We start from the raw sequence: 17,781 nt of genomic DNA on the forward strand, positions 1-17,781 counted from the left end.
ATCTATAGTAGGGAAACTTGCATCTGAATAGCTATACCATACTGCTGCAAATTTCCTTACTATAGATGAGCTCTAACATTAAATCCTACCCACTCACAAGAAAGAGGGAGTTTAAGGTCCTTCATGGGGCTCTAGCTTCACTGTTTAAATATGTTTAGGTGTCTAAATACCTTTTTTGAATATATCTAATTCAAAGCTCTATGAGAAAGAGCTGGGGTAGGCATAAGGACTGGACACATAGCCAGAGATGTAAGTCTTTATACCAGCCTCAGCTAAGAGGGGAGAACTTTAGGCCAATCACAATTCAGGGGGAAGAGCAGGTGAAGATTTTTAAATCTGTTACAACTCTGAAGTGGCCATAGCTGAAAGGGAGAAAAAGGAGGAATCGTGGTTGTGTAAGGGGAAGACAGAAGAAAGATGGGGAAACGGCAGCGCTTGAAAGAATGAGGAAGAGGGAGACAGCAAGAAGTTAACAGAGGAAGGACTTAAGACACAGAGCTAGAAAAGTGGGATTAACAAAGGGAGGGGAAAGAAAAATGGTAAGGATTAAAATTGTTTATAATGTGAGGTGAAAACCAGAGAGACTAGTGAAGAGGGGCAGGGGAAGAGAAGCCAGAGACAGGAGGGAGGGATAGAGAAGAGAGGGGAGAATGAGATGAACATTAGAAGCTGAAGAGGGAGAATCAGAAAAGAAAATAAATGCCTCTTAGACAGAGGAGAGAATGTAGTAGAGAAAAAAGAATGCTCAGATAATGTATTAAGGGTTAAACACCATGGAAAAATTAGTGAGGCCATTACAGACACTTGAAGAATTCATAAACGGCCAGCGTAGAGAACGAAAAAAGAAAATTAAAAGCAGAAGGAAAAGGGATGTGGAAGAACAGAAGATAAGAGAAAATTAGAAATATAACCTATGTAATGACGCATTGTGCTAGCAATACAATAGCAATCATCTTCCATTCTTAATCTTTATCTTTGGGACTTGAGTTGTGTTTGACAGAGCACAGCCAAAAATGCATGAAGCTGACTGAGTTAATAAGGCAGTTTGACATGGAGTTGGACGATAGGTTCCTAACTCAAAGTGTTGTATCCAACATGGAGCAATTCTATGTTAGATCTTGTCTTGATAAAGATGAGCTGATCACAGAACTAAAAATTAATATTAACTTGAGAACAAGTGATCAAGACTTGATCACATTTATAATGTCCAAACCAGTGATGTATGTATAATTGGTGCTTTAAAAGGGCCAGTTTCACAGAGCTGAAGGCAATGAAGCCACATCAGCTAGAAGGAAGAATTTTAATCAGAAATATTAATAATATTTGGGAAGTGCTTTAAGAACTCTTTACTAGATGCCCAAAAAGCCACAATCCATGTACTGGTTAAAAAAAACAACCTGATTTAGAGGAAGTGAAGGCCGCTATAAAATATACATGCATAACAAATGCAAGAAAGGGGAAGCTGATAATAGTGAATATAAATCAGAAGCTAGGAATTGTACAAAATTGATAAGGAAAACAAAGAGCCCCCAAGAGAAATCTATAGCCACCAGAGTTAAGGACAATAAAAAGGAGATTTTTTTTAAAAAGTATATTAGGAGCAAAAACAATCCTGACAATGGTGTTGGTCCATTATTAGATGGAAATGATAGAATTACCAATAATACATAAAAGGCAGAAGTGTTCAATAAATATTTCTGTTCTGTATTGGGGAAAAAACAAATGATAACATTATAGATGTTTCCATACCACTTGTATCTCAGGAGGGTGACAAACAGAAGCTACTAAAGTTACATTTTTAAATCAAAAGATTCAGATGACTTGCATCTAAGACTTTGTAAAGAACTGGCCTATGAGTTCCTTGGACTGTTAATTTTGATTTTTTTTAATAAGTATTTGTAAGGACAGCCAGCCATGGCTGGAGAAAAAGCAGGTACAGGCTAGAGCTGGAATAGTATGACTGAACTACCTAGCATCTGGGAGTATCCCCAACAAGGTAGTGATGCTGAGCTGACTGAAATGGCTCCTTTCATTCAGAGCCTATATATTTGTCTTGAGTGCCATCTGGTTAGATCTTTGCTGGTGGAGGACTCATCAGGCTCAGAACATTCAGGCTCAGGGATAACTCATCAGGCTCAAAACACTCCTCACAATCTTGGAACACAAGGGAAATTCCAGAAGACTGGAAGAAGGGTAATATTGTGCCAATATTTAAAAAGGGTAAACAAGATGACTCATGTAATTATAGGCCTGTCACACTGATATCAATCCAGGAAAAGATAATGGAGCTGCTGATACAGAACTTCTTTAGTAAAAAATTAAAGGTAAGTAATATAATGAATGCCAATCAACATGCATTCACAAGCAATAGATCCTGTCAAACTAACTTGGTATATTTTTTTGATGAGATTACAAGTTTGGTTGATAAAGGCAATAGTGTTGATATAACATACTTTGCCTTCTGCAAGGCATTTTACTTGGTACTGAATGATATTTGAATTAAAAACTAGAAAGATATCAAATTAATATTTACACATTACATGGATAAAAAACTAGCTAACTGATGAGCCTCAGTGTAACTGTAAACAGGGAATCCTCATTGAGTGGGTGTATTTCTAGTGGCATCCCCAGGGATTGGTTCTTGGCCTTATGCGATTTAACTTTTTTTTTTTATTAATGACCTGAAATAAAATCACTGATAAAGTTTGCAGATGACACACAAATTGGGGAAACTGGTAAATAATGAAGAGGACATGTCACTGGAGCAATCTGGATTGCTTGGTAAACTTGCACAAGCAAACAATATGCATTTTAATATGACTAATCAGGGTGGATTTGATTTAAATCAATTTGATTTAAATCACTAGTCGGGAAGACTCTACTTAATCATGGATTTCTACATAAAAGTGCATTCTTGTTGGTGGTTATAACCTTAATACATATCTTCACAACTCAGAGATAGATGTAGGTTTCATTTTTAGAAGGTACACACTATACATTTTTAAAGTGATTTATTCTGAAAACTTTTCAGATTAGTTTTACAGCTATATCAGAAAATGAATGCATGTTTGGTTATTTCATTTACCAAAGGTAATTGAAGCAAATATTTATGAAGTCATTGGGAGGTGAACTATCTCCAATTCAGCAGGCTAATCATTACTATTTGGAGGATTTTCGTGCCATGCTGTATTAGGAGGAGAACATCACCAGACAAACATTTTAAATTGTTTTATTTAACTAAAATAACATTGTTATGTATTCTGGATTTTTTTCTTCAACAGCAAACATATAATATTTTAACAAAACAAGCATATGAATTTTTGAACTTAGTTAAACATTCAAGTTTTTTAAAATCAGGTTTGTTTTTGTTAACTAAAATAGTTAAATGAAAATTAAAAAAAAAAATTAAATCTCCTATGTCAGCCAAGTCAACATGAGAAACTTAAAATACTGGCTTCCGCAGCTAACTCAGTCATCTTCACCTTCATTTTTCTAACCATAAGAGGAGTGAAGCTCTGGAACAGCCTTCCAAGGGAAGCAGTGGGGGCAAAAGACATATCTGGCTTCAAGACTAAGCTTGATAAGTTTATGAAGCAGATGATAAGATGGGATAGCCTAATTTTGGCAATTAATTGATCTTCAACTATTAGCAGTAGATATGCCCAATGGCCTGTGATGGGATGTTAGATGGGGTGGGATCTGAGTTACTACAGAGAATTCTTTTCTGGGTGTCTGGCTAGTGAGTCTTGCCCACATGATCAGGGTTTAGCTGATCGCCATATTTGGGGTCGGGAAGGAATTTTCAATCTCCAGGGCAGATTGGCAGAGGCCTTGGGGGTTTTTCGCCTTTGTCATAAACATACAGCTTAATATCCCTCCTTACCTGTAAGGGGTTAATCAGTTCAATTAACCTTGTTGGCACCTGACCAAAAGGAAAGAAGATACTTTCAAATGGTGGGGGCGGGGGGGCTTTGTTCTGCGTTCTGTTATTTGAGTACTATATCCAGTTCTGGTGACCACAGTTCAAGAAGGAAGTTTATAAATTGGAGTCGGAGAGGGTTCAGAGAAGAGCCACGAGAATGATTAAAGGATTAGAAAACATGTTTTATAGTGAATAGATTCAGCTCCTTGAATCTATTAGCTTAACAAAGAGACAGTTAAGGGATGACTTGATTATAGCCTACATGGGGAACAAATAATGGGCTCTTCAATCTATCAGATTAGCAGAACACGATCCAATGGCTAGAAACTGAAGCCAGACAAATTCATGCTGGAAATAAAACATATACTTTTAATAGTGAGAGTAATTAACCACTGAAACAATTTACCAAGGGTTGTAATGGATTCTTCATCAGTAACCATTTTTAAATCAAGATTAGATGTTTTTCTAGGCAATATCATCTAGGAATTATTTGGGGCAAGTTCTATGGCCTATGTTGTACAGGGCATCAGACTAGATGATCACAATGGTCCCTTTAGGCCTTGGAATCTATGAATCAGTGTAGAGTTTCATTTCCAAATCACAATAAGTTTTACTGGCTTCAATAGCTTTTCAAACTGAGGTTCAAAGGGATCATTTTGACCAGGCTTTTAGCAATTGATAATGTTCATATAGTGTACATGAATATGCATACTATATGAACTCAATGTGTTAGCAATATCCATCTGAATAAATCTGCCTACATTTTTAAGGGGAAATTTAATAGTCACATATGCCTCGTTAATATTTCACAAACATTGCACTAAATGTGAGTTAAATTTACATTTGCCCTGAGCAGGGTGACCAGAAAACAACTGAGAAAACGGGACGGGGGTGGGACTATCCCTTTTTAAAAAAAAAAAAAAATGGGACTGTCCCTTTAAAAACTGGACAACTGGTCACCCTAGCCCTGAGAATCATATTCATTTAAATACCAGTGATCTGATATTCACATTTTGTCTTCAATGTTCATACAAGGAAACCTCAGAATTTCTACAGTACCTTTTACCTTCCTAAATACAGGAAATCCTGGTTCTGCTTTATAAGAGGTGGAGAAATGGTTTAACACAAATGTTGCTAAATGTCTCCTTTCAAAATGTGCTGTTTTTCAGGCTAACTGTGCCTAACTGAGTCAAATTAGAAACTTTTTAAAGATGTGATAGTCACAACACTGAAACGTGAGCTACTTATTTTCTTTCTAAATCATAAATGGATAAAGGGCACAAGATTTCTCAGATCATCTTAATTTTTACATAGACCTTAAAAACTATTAAGTGAAAATGACAATTCTGTCAACACCAAAATATAACCATGCGTTTGAGGGGGAAAAATATATTTGCCATTGTCCAGTGAGAGAAGCAGCAAGATTTAAGAACTGAACTCAGGTCTAGGAGTTAGGAATACAAAAGTTCTAACCACAGTTGTCACTTATTGGCTGTGATCTTGGACAAGTCATTTCACTTTTCTGTGTCTCATCTGTAAAAGAGAGAACATTATCAACTTCAGTGAATCATTGTGTTAGGTTTGTTTGTTTAATGTTTATGCTGCACTATATAGAATGTTTTATTGTTCTTCTGTATGATTTACAGATTTCTTTCTCTAGTTCAAAAGAAAGTGAAGCCATAATGTTGCATATAGTTTTGTGGGGGGTTGCATTTAATAGGCTAGTCTCTTAATTTCATGAGACATCTCCTAATCTGATTTGGTGAAGAACAACAAGTGCGCTGAAACAATTTGTATAGTGGGGGTGCTGGGAGCCATTGAACCAACCTGCAGCATCCCTAATTCCAGCATCTATGTGACAGACTTTTTCAATGTCTTTCCTAGTATCCTTGACCCATCTCAGTTCCCCACAAAAAGATTCTTTTCTGGGTTCAGTGGGAACCCCGGTTTGCTAGGGCAAAAATGTTTGTGGCTCAAGTGAAACTTCATTAAGAGCCTGCTGAAACTTCTACTTTTATAATGGTCACAGAACGATATGGGAATTTGAAAGAGAACTTTTCTGCTCAGTACAAAGTAATTCATCCCAGTGCTGTAGTAAAAACAAAAATATAGCTCATAGATCTTAATAATTCTGTGTCCCCTGAAAAGCTTTAACATATCAGTTTGGTAGTTTGTATTTGAAGTTTATTTTTTTTAAATAAAGTTACTTTAGGGGAGATGGAACCTGCAGGATTGCTGCTCCTAACATCCGTCGTTGTTGCTCCTAACATCCACATAGCCACCTGCAGTACAAACTTTGCTGGCTCCCTTGCCAGGGTGCCTAAGCCCTGACTCGGAGAGAACACTTACAGCGATGAGACGGTAACTAGGTTGCCATATCCTTTAAGTGCTTGGTCTTTATTCTGAGACTGCCACCAAGTTATGCCCATTTCTATTGACCTGGACTAGACGTGAGCTGACCACCTAGAGATGAAGGCTTCACCCCGTGTGAGTAGGGTGACCAGACAGCCAGTGTAAAAAATCGGGACGGGGGTGGGAGGTAATAGGTGCCTATATAAGAAAAAGCCCCCAAAATCGGGCCTGTCCCTATAAAATCGGGACATCTGGTCACCCTCCGTGTGAGCCATGCTTTTTCTCCAGAAATTGCCGCTAGAAACAAAAGTCCTGCCATGCCGCAACATCGATCATATGAAGGATGAGTGAAAAGGGAGGTACTTACCGCAGCTGTGGGGAGAAAGAAGAGCCCCCCTGGACTGCTTTCGGCGTCTCTTCAGCCCCCCGAGCTCGCCAGAGCTCCGACCTCAACGCGGCTCCCCCGGACTCTGCCTGGGAGCTGTTCTCCGCGGCGGCCTCAGGGGGCGGCGTTGCGCACCGCCCTCCGTTCAGTTTTGATTTCCCACTGATCAGCGGTGAGGAGCATGGAAAGTGAAACTCAAGAGCTGCCGCGGTCTCACATGGGCAGGAGGAGGCTGCTCCTCCCTTTGCAGCCAGGAGCCGTAAGCTAGCAGGGTGCAGCGAGTCAGCTCCCAGGCGAGCTGCTAACGCTGTTCCACGCGGCGCTCCCTTGCGTCGGGGGGGAGTCCCAGCACAGGTGCGGGGGTGACGGAAAGGAGGCGGGAGCCCAAAAGGGGGGGATACAGAAAAGGGAAACCTCTAAACTACGCTGAGGCACTCGCATAGAGTCACGGGGGACTGAAAATCCCTCCGCCCTCAAATGCGGTTAGATTAAAAAACCAGAGTGCAAGGCAATTGGAGAGACCAGGTGGGTGAGACAGAACCTCACCCGTCCTGTCTCGCCAGCACTCTGGGACCTCTAGGGCTGTCTCACGCCGCAGACTCTCACCCAGTGGTATGGGAAGGGGACAGGGTGCCTGCCATCTGTGGGGGAAAGAGGAATCCTTCTGTCTGGCAAGCTCTCTTTTTTAAAAGGTGGCTGCTCCAAGAAGGTTAGGGGTTGAAAAGTGGCCTGCTCCAGGAAGATGGATTACTGGGGAGGAGGGTGTTGTCAAAGGGATCTGTGATAAATTTCCCTGACGTTTTAGATTGGAAAAGGTGTTTCCTAGAGAAGGCGTGATTCCTGTGCGGCAATTCTGCTCCTCTGAGGATATCCTTTCACAACCTTCTCCTCCACCCACAGTTTGAGGGGTAGGGACGTCTCCTCCACCCACAGTTTGAAGGTAGGGTAGGGACGTCTCCATCCAGTGATATTTGTCTGCATTCTTTAAACTGTCTTCTGCTTTTGAGACATGCTTTCTCAATCAGCATTGTTTGGTGGTTGGTTTAATTTTTTTATCTGAGAGAAGTGACAGATAAGTGAAAAAATTGATCTTTGTCTTACCTCATCTGCCCTCTGCCTGCTAATCCATCCCCTCACTGGATTTGCTCTAACAAGACTGCAAGTCTTCCAACAACAAATTCTGTCAAAGAAGCGGTTGCTGTAGACATTTCAATCAATAAGAACGGCCATACAGGGTCTGACCAATGGTCCATCTAGCCCACTATCCTGTCTTATGACCCTGGCCAGATGCTTCAGAGGGACTGACCAGAACAGGACAGTTTTGAAGATCCATCCCATTGTCCATTCCCAGCTTCTGCAGCTGGAATTTAGGGACACCCGGAGCATGGGGTTGCGTCCCTGACCATCTTGGCTAATAGCCATTGGTGGACCTTGTGACGGGATCACCAGGGTGCAGCCTGGGACTGTGGGACCACTGGGCTCCCTTATCTCTCTCCAGCATGGGCTGTCTCATAGTGCTTTGCTAGTGACCAGCAGCAAGCCCCTCCAGGCACTGTTATCACTCAGCGCAGCTGCGTGTGGGGCCCCACACCCAGCTTTCTTGCATGAATGCTCCCAGAGCCACTCGTGAATCACACAGAGAGGCACCAGAGCCAAATCCCCCCAGTTCCCAGCACTGTACCTCAGGAATATACCATCTTGCACTGCTCAAGACAAGCAATGCAGATTTATTAATTGGTTCACCACTTCATCAATGGAAAGTGGCTATACACCAGCCTTTGCAAAATCTGAGCAGATTTGCCACACACTTCATACAAACTCACTTATGAAGATAAACAGTAAAACAAATTTACTGACTACAAAAAAAGAGATTTTTAAGTGATATTAAATGATAGGCAAAAAGTCAGTTTTTTTTTTTACCGAAAAAAAAAATGAAATATAAGCACGCAGTTTAAACTCTCAACCCTATTAGAGTGGGCAACATCTAGATTAAGCAGTTTTTCTCACCCCACTGGATATTGCAGTCCTTAATATACAGATTTGTCCCTTAAATCTGGGCCAGTCTCCTCTGTTGGAGTCTTTAGTCTTCTTCTCCGTGTCTTTGTTGCTTTCACTGTAGGGAGGTGAAGGAGAAAAGGCCCTGCATATAGCCACTGTGTCTGTTTTATAACCTCAGTCCCATGTGCTTGGGGAACACAAGTCTAGGCATGTTGGGGGGCATTGTTGAGGCTACCTCTACACTAGAAACCTCAAAGTGCTGCCGCGGGAGTGCGCCCACAGCAGTGCTTTGAAGTGTGAGTGTGGTCATGCGTGAGTGCTAAGAGAGAGCTCTCCCAGTGCTCCTGGTAATCCACCTCCATGAGAGAAATAGCTCGGAGCGCTGGGAGTATGACTCCCAGTGCTCAGAACCTGTCCACACTAGCACTTTAAAGCGCTCAAACTTGCTGCACTCAATGGGGTGATTTTTCACACCCCTGAGCCAGCAAGTTAGACAAGCTCTGAGTCTCCAGGTGAGGCTGATCAATTCCCCTGGTGTGGCCTCATGCAGATGATTCATTGCATTGTAGCTCCCTTGCTGGACAATGGTTGTTGACGGGTTGATTGATACCCCATCCAGGTGTTGGTTACTTTCCTTGCTGTTGCCTCTGCAGAGCTAATATCTGGCTGATTCCCCAGTTTACAGCATGTTTTAATGACAGCCGTACAACACAAGTCTCATAACTTCATATGCATTAATGATACACATATATGGATAGAGAAATGACTTTCAGCAAATCATAACCTTTCCCCTGTTACCTTACAAGGCATGCTTTATATGTAAGATCACGATTATATGAAAATTAGGAATATGGGGGTTACAGGACATTCTCCCAAGGTATAGAATGTCACAGACCTATCCTCCACATTAGGGAAATGATTAGGCTTTCTACCAAGGTCTGAAAGGACCCATAAATTGAGTGGGGGGGTTAAATTCTGTAAAAGATCTTTCCTTTCCCCCGCCCCCAGCTAGTTCAATCCTTTAATAAGTACCTCAGTGGGCTAGTCCTAGAGCTACTGTTTCAGTGCTGGGAGGTACTGAATTAACAGTCCTGTACTATCTTGAAGTAGGAACTCATTAGATGAGGTGTTATGACGTACTGTCTTTTACTGCCCTTTCAAAAAGAAACTTTTGCAAGGATTGTGATAGCCCGTGTAACTTTAGCGCCCTCGTAGCCAAGATGGAGTCTGCTCTGCAAGCAGCTCTGGCCAAGAAAAAGTGCGCACAGGAATGCACCTGTTCCAAAGCCCCCAGAGTGAACACACACACGCACCGGAAAAGTACAATGGATATAAGAAAGGGAAATATTTATTTATGGAGGGATGAGCGGAGAAAAACAAGGGGAAATATAGGGGGAGCAGTAAAACAGGGTTACATTCAACACAAGGCCCCACAGGCCCAACGGTAGCCCAGTCTGAAAGGGCAGATACTGAGCAGGAATCCTGAGCAAAGTTCCAGTCCAGTGGTGAGTTTTGGGTGCTTGTGGTCATCTTCAGCACCAGTGAACTTTCCCCATCAAACCCCTCCGGGGCCCTCTTCTGCTGCTCTCTGCAAAGCCATACAGAGCGACCACCTCCCAACTTAACTAGCTAGCAGCCTCCCTCCTTATTCCCAACGCAGAGTCACAAGCCCCAGTACTCACAGCCCCATGCAGCTCTGGGCAGCAGTGATACTGGGTCGAGCTCCAGCCTGTCCTTCTCAGGCAATTCCTCCCTGGCACGGTGCTCGTCCTGGCATGTGCCGGTCGGCCGCTCTGTCCCTCCCAGTCTACAGGCAGGTTCTCCGCTGCTTCACTTTGTGATGGCCTGCAGGCTGCAGCCTTTCTCTCTTTGGAGCTCCAGAGCCACACATCCTGGAGTTTTCCTCCTTTCTCTCACTGCTCCCCCTCCCACCCTCAAGAAAAAGATTTAAAGGGGCCATTCTCTCTAAACCTCAAAGGGGTTACAGTCGTTTACAAAGTGAAATCATTCCCAATTAGTTGTTTACAGTTTAGCAATACATTTTGCAATGTAGTATCCATATAAGTATGTTTTAGAATGAGAGAGCGCTATGGCTGTATCCTAATAGTACTCACAGGCAGTCCAGAATGTTTAAGTGATGATGTCCTAATAGTATGGAAATTGTGGAAGTTTTAGGATTAGAATCTTTTTGCAAGATCTGTATTGAAAATGCCTTCCATTTCAAGGCAATTCTCTTTCCAGTGTCATGATTATTAAAATATCTACTTAGGTGTGAGATTATAGACCACAGGAGTCAGGCAGCTGCTAACTCTAGTGGAGGTAAGAAGACCTCCAGACAAGGAAATGCATCTTTATTTTTCTTTATCCTCCACTGCTCACCTCAGTCTCTGAATCTGTCAGTGAGGACAGAATGTGTAGAACCAGAGCAACTAAAATGACCCTAGATAATTTAGAAAGCATTTGAAGCAGACAAGCCATCAAGCAGTCTTTTGTGAGAACTCAAAGGTTAATTCACACCATCTAGTTCAAGTTCAGCTATAGAAACCCACTTGGAAACTGGCAGGATGTGCTTGTGATATACCAGGGTACAATCCAAACTGATGAGCAGCTGTGTCACACCTACCTTGCAACTTTGGGTGCCTTACAATGCTTTGCTGAAGGAGTTTCTCCCTGGGCTACTCAGAAACAGACTTCCAGCACGCAAGTCAAACTCTGAGTGTCTGTCTGTAACTACAGCCTGCCAGTCGCACTTGGGTTACACTCCGGCTCTCACCAGCCTTCGTTATACTGAAGGGTAACCTCAACACAACCGCAGTCCCTGATTTTCCCCCAGAACTGTATGTTCTGTACTTCCCAGCCCCCTCCTAGACAGTACAAAATAATTTAAGTCTGTTATTCCTTGAAGGGACTAATATGCATTTTATTATCTCAAATAGTTATTCAGACACTTCAATTGAAACACACTGGATTAGATAAAATAAATTTATTAACTACAAAGAGAGATTTTATGTGAGTACAAGAAATGAGCCACAAAAATCAGAAATGGTTACAAGAAAAATAAATATAAGATGTTTACTAATACTTAACAAACTATATCAGATGCAAGCAAAGTCTCTCACTACATGTTTTCAGCAGTCCTACTGATCAAACCCTCTGTGTCAGGAATCCCTCTCCCGGAGTCCAACAAATGATTCCTTTGTGCTTCAGGTGCAGTGAACGTGATAGGCGGGGAGGGGGTGCCTCAGGGTGTTTCCCTCCTTTTTATAGTTTCAGTTCCTCTCTTGAAAAACATTTCTTGCTGGGCACTACGAGACAAAGAGTCTATGTGGAAGGATGGTTTCTTTGTTTCCTTCCCTGCCTGATGACTTTGTTTACTTCTTAAACGCAAATTAAGCAGCACACACATTCCTTTGTTTAGGACAGACTTATTTGCCAGCTTCTGTTTGGACAGGTCAGTGGGGTTTGGAACGTGTGTTGTTAACACCATATAGGAGAATCTTATAACTTCACATACAATGTTGCCACATATATGTTACCAAGACAATACTGATCCGCACATTATAAGTTTTCAAATGAGACCTCACAAGGCATACTTTGTACAAAGATTATTACAATAGTGTGTAGGGTAAGGTATGGAGACAGGAGTGTAATCTGTCACAGTGCCATAGCAGCTACATAACACTATGTGTTGATGCAACAGCTGAATGAGAGCGTCAAGCTGCCTGGAAATGCAGTTGAGGAGTCAGATTACTTTTTTTGCTTGTTTTGTACTTCAGTGGGAAATAGTCTTTTAAATTGCTCACATTAGACATGTGGAGAAAAAAATACTTGATGTATATGTTAATCATGAATAATGGGCAAGGCTGTTTTCCTATATTAGGAAATATCTTTGTTATGTACTATAGGTAGAAGAAAAAATGCTCTAGTAGTGGATTAGGCACAGTACATACCTACGAAACAGGAGACATAGATTTTATTCCTAGAAAAGATTTCCTCTGTGACATTGGCCAAGTAATTTCGGCCTAAATTTTCGAAAGCTAGTATATATGTAAATCCTCATATCAGTATTTAAGTGAAGGCATAAGAAAGATGGAAGTATTTATGGGGTTTTGAAAGGGATTGACGAGTTCTCCACTGCCACCATCACTTTTGCTGCCTCCACTGTAGAGAGCCAGCTGCTAGGCAACTGCATTCCCTCTGACAGAGTTGTATAGAATTCTTCTCCTGTTACAAGATTCTGTTAGCAGGGATGCAGTTGCCTAGCTGCCAAGTCCCTTCAGTGGAATCAGCAGCAGTGGTAATGGAGAACTTCCTGGAGCTTCAGAGGGACAGCAGATGGGCACAGGTTTCAGCAATGGCTCCTCCAGGTGTGAGCAGAAGGCCATGCCTTTTGAGCCACAGGTGACAGCTCCTGTCTCTTCCTGGGGCTGCAAATTAGGGCTAGAACTGTGCTGGAGTTCTGTACCCAGCAGTGGTTTAGATCCAGTGCTATAAGGTTCCTGTCTCCTATTAGCTTCTATAGGATTTTTCCGTAGGGATGTTCTGCCTGAGAGAAGGGAGAACAGCTGCAGGAGCTGCCCTTTCAGTTTCTTGAGAGGAACAGCTACCCCACAGGCTGCTCATACTGAGGGAAACCAAACACACCCCACCAGAGAAAGCCAACTAAGGAGTCCGGGAGAGTCCAGGGGTTGTACTTGCACCCAACCCAGTGGATCATCTGAGAAAGGTAGAACAAGGTTAATTGGTAGCTAGCTAAATTGAAGGTAGCATACATGATCCCAGGGAGATAACCCCCCAGGCCCTTGCCAGAAGTGGAGCCCAGCTGAGGGAACTATAGCTGAGTCAGGGAAGCCCACTCAATGATCTCAAGCACTTGTTACTGGCCAGTCAGAAACAGGCTCCTCCTAGATTAGATGGACTGTTGGTCTGATATGGAATGGTAGTTCCTATATTCTGTTGTATGGCTTATCTGTTCTGGGATTTTTTTTCTCTCTCTCTCTATTTCTGTAAAATGTTATTTTGTCACTTTTTTAGAAATGACTTATAAGTGCAGCAATTACTCAGGCCATGTCTACACTTACTGGGGATCGTCGCTGCTGTGATCGATGCAGTGGGGGTCGATTTAACGGGTGAAGAGTGCTCTCCAGTTGACTCCAGTACTCCACCGGAACAAGAGGAGTAAGGCAAATCGACAGGAGAGCATCTCCCCATTGACGCAGCATGGTGTGGACACCACAGTAAGTCAACGTAAGTTACGTCAAGCTCATGCTCAAATAAATTGGTTAGTCTCTTTTTGCGAACTCCAGCTACGTTATTCATGTACCTGGAGTAGCATAACTTAGGTCGACTTACCCCGGTAGTGTAGACAAGGCCTCAAAATTGGTAAACTTGGTGTTGTACCTTTGTTTTTCAAGCTGTTCTCTATAGCCTGGAGCTATATTCCACGATGCTAATATGCTAGAATCCTTCTTGTGCTGTCTACTACTCCCCTCTGGACCTACCTCCACTTCTACTTATAAATATGAGAACTTATGTGACTAGCTTTCTATGTAATTTGGCACATTTTTATTTGTTTTAACTCTTGCCCCTCCTTTCTCTTCTATGACTAGTTCAGTCAGGGTTTGCCTCATTCAGGGACAGATTCTGATACCTTTACATTGAAAAGTATCTTAATCCACTAGTAGTCCTGTTGAAATCATTAGTTCTTCTTGCAGAGTAAGGTACTACTCTATGTCTACATCTATGCTGCACACTTCTTTCGGCGGCACGTAGAGTATGTAGTTGGGTAGCCCTCCTAACATGGGGAGGGGGGGAAGGTTACTTTTTATAATGACTCAACCACTCCCAGTCTCTATTCAAGCAGTCTATCTCCAGCAGCTCTCCAACACCACTTTCTACAAGCCATTACCCTCTGATCCCACTGAGGGTTACCAAAAGAAACTACACCATCTGCTCAAGAAACTCCCTGAAAAAGCACAAGATCAAATCCGCACAGACACACCCCTGGAACCCCGACCTGGGATATTCTATCTACTACCCAAGATCCATAAACCTGGAAATCCTGGGCGCCCCATCATCTCAGGCATTGGCACCCTGACAGCAGGATTATCTGGCTATGTAGACTCCCTCCTCAGGCCCTACGCTACCAGCACTCCCAGCTACCTTTGAGACACCACTGACTTCCTGAGGAAACTACAATCCATCGGTGATCTTCCTGAAAACACCATCCTGGCCACTATGGATGTAGAAGCCCTCTACACCAACATTCCACACAAAGATGGACTACAAGCCATCAGGAACACTATCCCTGATAATGTCACGGCTAACCTGGTGGCTGAACTTTGTGACTTTGTCCTCACCTATAACTATTTCACATTTGGGGACAATGTATACCTTGAAATCAGTGGCACTGCTATGGGTACCCGCATGGCCCCACAGTATGCCAACATTTTTATGGTTGATTTAGAACAACGCTTCCTCAGCTCCCCTAACGCCCCTACTCTACTTGCGCTATATTGATGACATCTTCATCATCTGGACCCATGGAAAAGAAGCCCTTGAGGAATTCCACCATGATTTCAACAGTTTCCATCCCATCATCAACCTCAGCCTGGACCAGTCCACACAAGAGGGGTGGAAAGGGGGTTCCAAAGAGGATGGCTCTAGACTGTTCTCAATGGTATCAGATGACAGAACGAGGAGTAATGGTCTCAAGCTGCAGTGGGGGAGGTTTAGATTGGATATTAGGAAAAACTTTTTCACTAAGAGGGTGGTGAAACACTGGAATGCGTTACCTAGGGAGGTGGTAGAATCTCCTTCCTTAGAGGTTTTTAAGGTCAAGCTTGACAAAGCCCTGGCTGGGATGATTTAACTGGGAATTGGTCCTGCTTCGAGCAGGGGGTTGGACTAGATGACCTTCTGGGGTCCCTTCCAACCCTTATATTCTATGATTCTAAGAGATCCACTTCCTGGACACTACAGTGCTAATAAGCAATGGTCACATAAACACCACCCTATACCGGAAACCTCCTGACCGCTATTCCTACCTACATGCCTCCAGCTTTCATCCAGACCACACCACACGATCCATTGTCCTCTACGATGCAACCGCATTTGCTCCAACCCCTCAGACAGAGACAAACACCTACGAGATCTCTATCAAGCATTCTTACAACTACAATACCCACCTGCTGAAGTGAAGAAACAGATTGACAGAGCCAGAAGAGTACCCAGAAGTCACCTACTACAGGACAGGCCTAACAAAGAAAATAACAGAACACCACTAGCCGTCACCTTCAGCCCCCAACTAAAACCCCTCCAACAAATTATCAAAGATCTACAACCTCTCCTGAAGGACGATCCATCACTCTCACAAATCTTGGGAGACAGGCCAGTCCTTGCCTACAGACAGCCCCCCAACCTGAAGCAAATACTCACCAACAACCACATACCACACAACAGAACCACTAACCCAGGAACCTATCCTTGCAACAAAGCCCGTTGCCAACTGTGCCCACATATCTATTCAGGGGACACCATCACAGAGCCTAATAACATCAGCCACACTATCAGAGGCTCGTTCACCTGCACATCCACCAATGTGATATATGCCATCATGTGCCAGCAATGCCCCTTTGCCATGTACATTGGTCAAATTGGACAGTCTCTACATAAAAGAATAAATGGACACAAATCAGATGTCAAGAATTATAGCATTCATAAACCAGTTGGAGAACACTTCAATCTCTCTCGTCATGCGATTACAGACATGAAAGTTGCGATATTACAACAGAAAAACTTCAGAAACAGACTCCAACGAGAGACTGCTGAATTGGAATTAATTTGCAAATTGGATACAATTAACTTAGGCTTGAATAGAGACTGGGAGTGGTTGAGTCATTATAAAAAGTAACCTATTTCCCCTTGTTTATTCCCCCCCCCGTTCCTCAGACATTATTGTTAAACCCTGGATTTGTGCTGGAAATGGCCCACCTTGATTATCATACACATTGTAAGGAGAATTATCACTTTAGATAAGCTATTACCAGCAGGAGAGTGGGGTGGGGGGAAAGAAAACTTTTTGTAGTGATAAGCACCCATTTTTTCATGGTCTGTGTGTATAAAAACATCCTCACTGTATTTTCCACTTTATGCATCCGATGAAGTGAGCTGTAGCTCACGAAAGCTTATGCTCAAATAAATTGGTTAGTCTCTAAGGTGCCACAAGTACTCCTTTTCTTTTTGCGAATACAGACTAACACGGCTGTTACTCTGAAACCTGCCATAGTGTAGACATAAAGCCTGGCTTAGGTGAGCAGAGTACAGATACGCCTGAAAGGTGTGTGTATGTACCCGAGTACATGCCCTACATTGCTCTCTACTCACCCAAGCTGTGCCTCCATGTCTACAGTGCTAGACAAAGGTATGCAAAGGAGGTTTCCTTGGCAGGAATTACTGGCACTGCCTGGCATATTGTGAATCAGATAAATTGTGATCTGTATGCACCACTGTAAAGTATCTTTAGGTGTACACTTAATGCCTGTGTTGCAAACCCACTTTCAGATATCACCATCCTCCACAAGATCAAGGATGCCACAAACAGAACAGAGGACTTCTAGATGCAGCAAGGATCTCACTTGGGGAGAAGGAGCTCTTCATGTGGAGCAAGGACCATGGGCAGACCAGAGATGGTGGGAAAAGTTTTACATCAGCCAGGAAATGTTCTCTTTTCAGCAATTTCACATAACCATGAAGGGGAAAAAAATCCCCTTTTGTCTGCTGCAGTTTTATTAGTGATTTTTGTACCCAGCAACAACTGATTCTTGCTTTCACAAGGAAGTACAAACTTTTACTAAAAATATGCGCAAAGTTTCCTATTGCTGTAACATTTCTAAGGAAATTCCACACATATATCAGAAATGGATGTTTCACAGGACAAAAGAACAGACATGTCCCATTTGAATCCCTCAGGTGGAGATTGATGAGACAGCATGTCCCACAGAGCAAAGGAGGACTCAGTTATCCACTTACATTATTCCCTGATATCCCCAGGAGCAAAAGGTAGAGGTAGGTCAAATGTGAGGTCTATGCTATTTTCCCGTGGCCCTATGAAGGCTTGTAAAAC

At 42.7% G+C, this 17,781-nt stretch overlaps 1 protein-coding gene and 1 long non-coding RNA gene across 6 annotated transcripts in view; one reads left to right on the forward strand and one right to left on the reverse strand.

Moving 5' to 3' along the window:
* Positions 1-8,766, reverse strand: part of USP18 (ubiquitin specific peptidase 18) — a 30,980-nt gene extending 22,214 nt beyond the window's left edge. The window contains exons 1-2 of one of the 3 annotated variants that reach the window (XM_075122248.1): positions 8,667-8,766; positions 7,761-7,839 (exon numbers count right to left, since the gene is read on the reverse strand). Coding sequence is in view for 1 of the 3 variants with exons in the window: in XM_048828340.2 (XP_048684297.1) it covers positions 5,396-5,435 (40 nt within the window). In the remaining 2 variants the exon portion in view is untranslated. Of the gene's footprint in view, positions 1-5,395; positions 5,456-6,641; positions 6,891-7,760; positions 7,840-8,666 lie in introns of those variants that run through there. The other 2 variants (XM_048828340.2, XM_048828347.2) reach the window with 2 other exon arrangements.
* LOC142069807 (uncharacterized) overlaps positions 6,899-17,781 on the forward strand; it is a 46,039-nt gene continuing 35,156 nt past the window's right edge. For 2 of the 3 annotated variants that reach the window (XR_012665785.1, XR_012665788.1), the window contains exons 1-2: positions 6,899-7,013; positions 17,220-17,723. This is a non-coding gene — a long non-coding RNA (uncharacterized LOC142069807). The remainder of the gene's footprint in view (positions 7,014-17,219; positions 17,724-17,781) is intronic. The other variant, XR_012665789.1, reaches the window with a different exon arrangement.

Source organism: Caretta caretta, chromosome 1, assembly GCF_965140235.1.
Source record: "Caretta caretta isolate rCarCar2 chromosome 1, rCarCar1.hap1, whole genome shotgun sequence".
Lineage (NCBI taxonomy): Eukaryota > Metazoa > Chordata > Testudines > Cheloniidae > Caretta > Caretta caretta.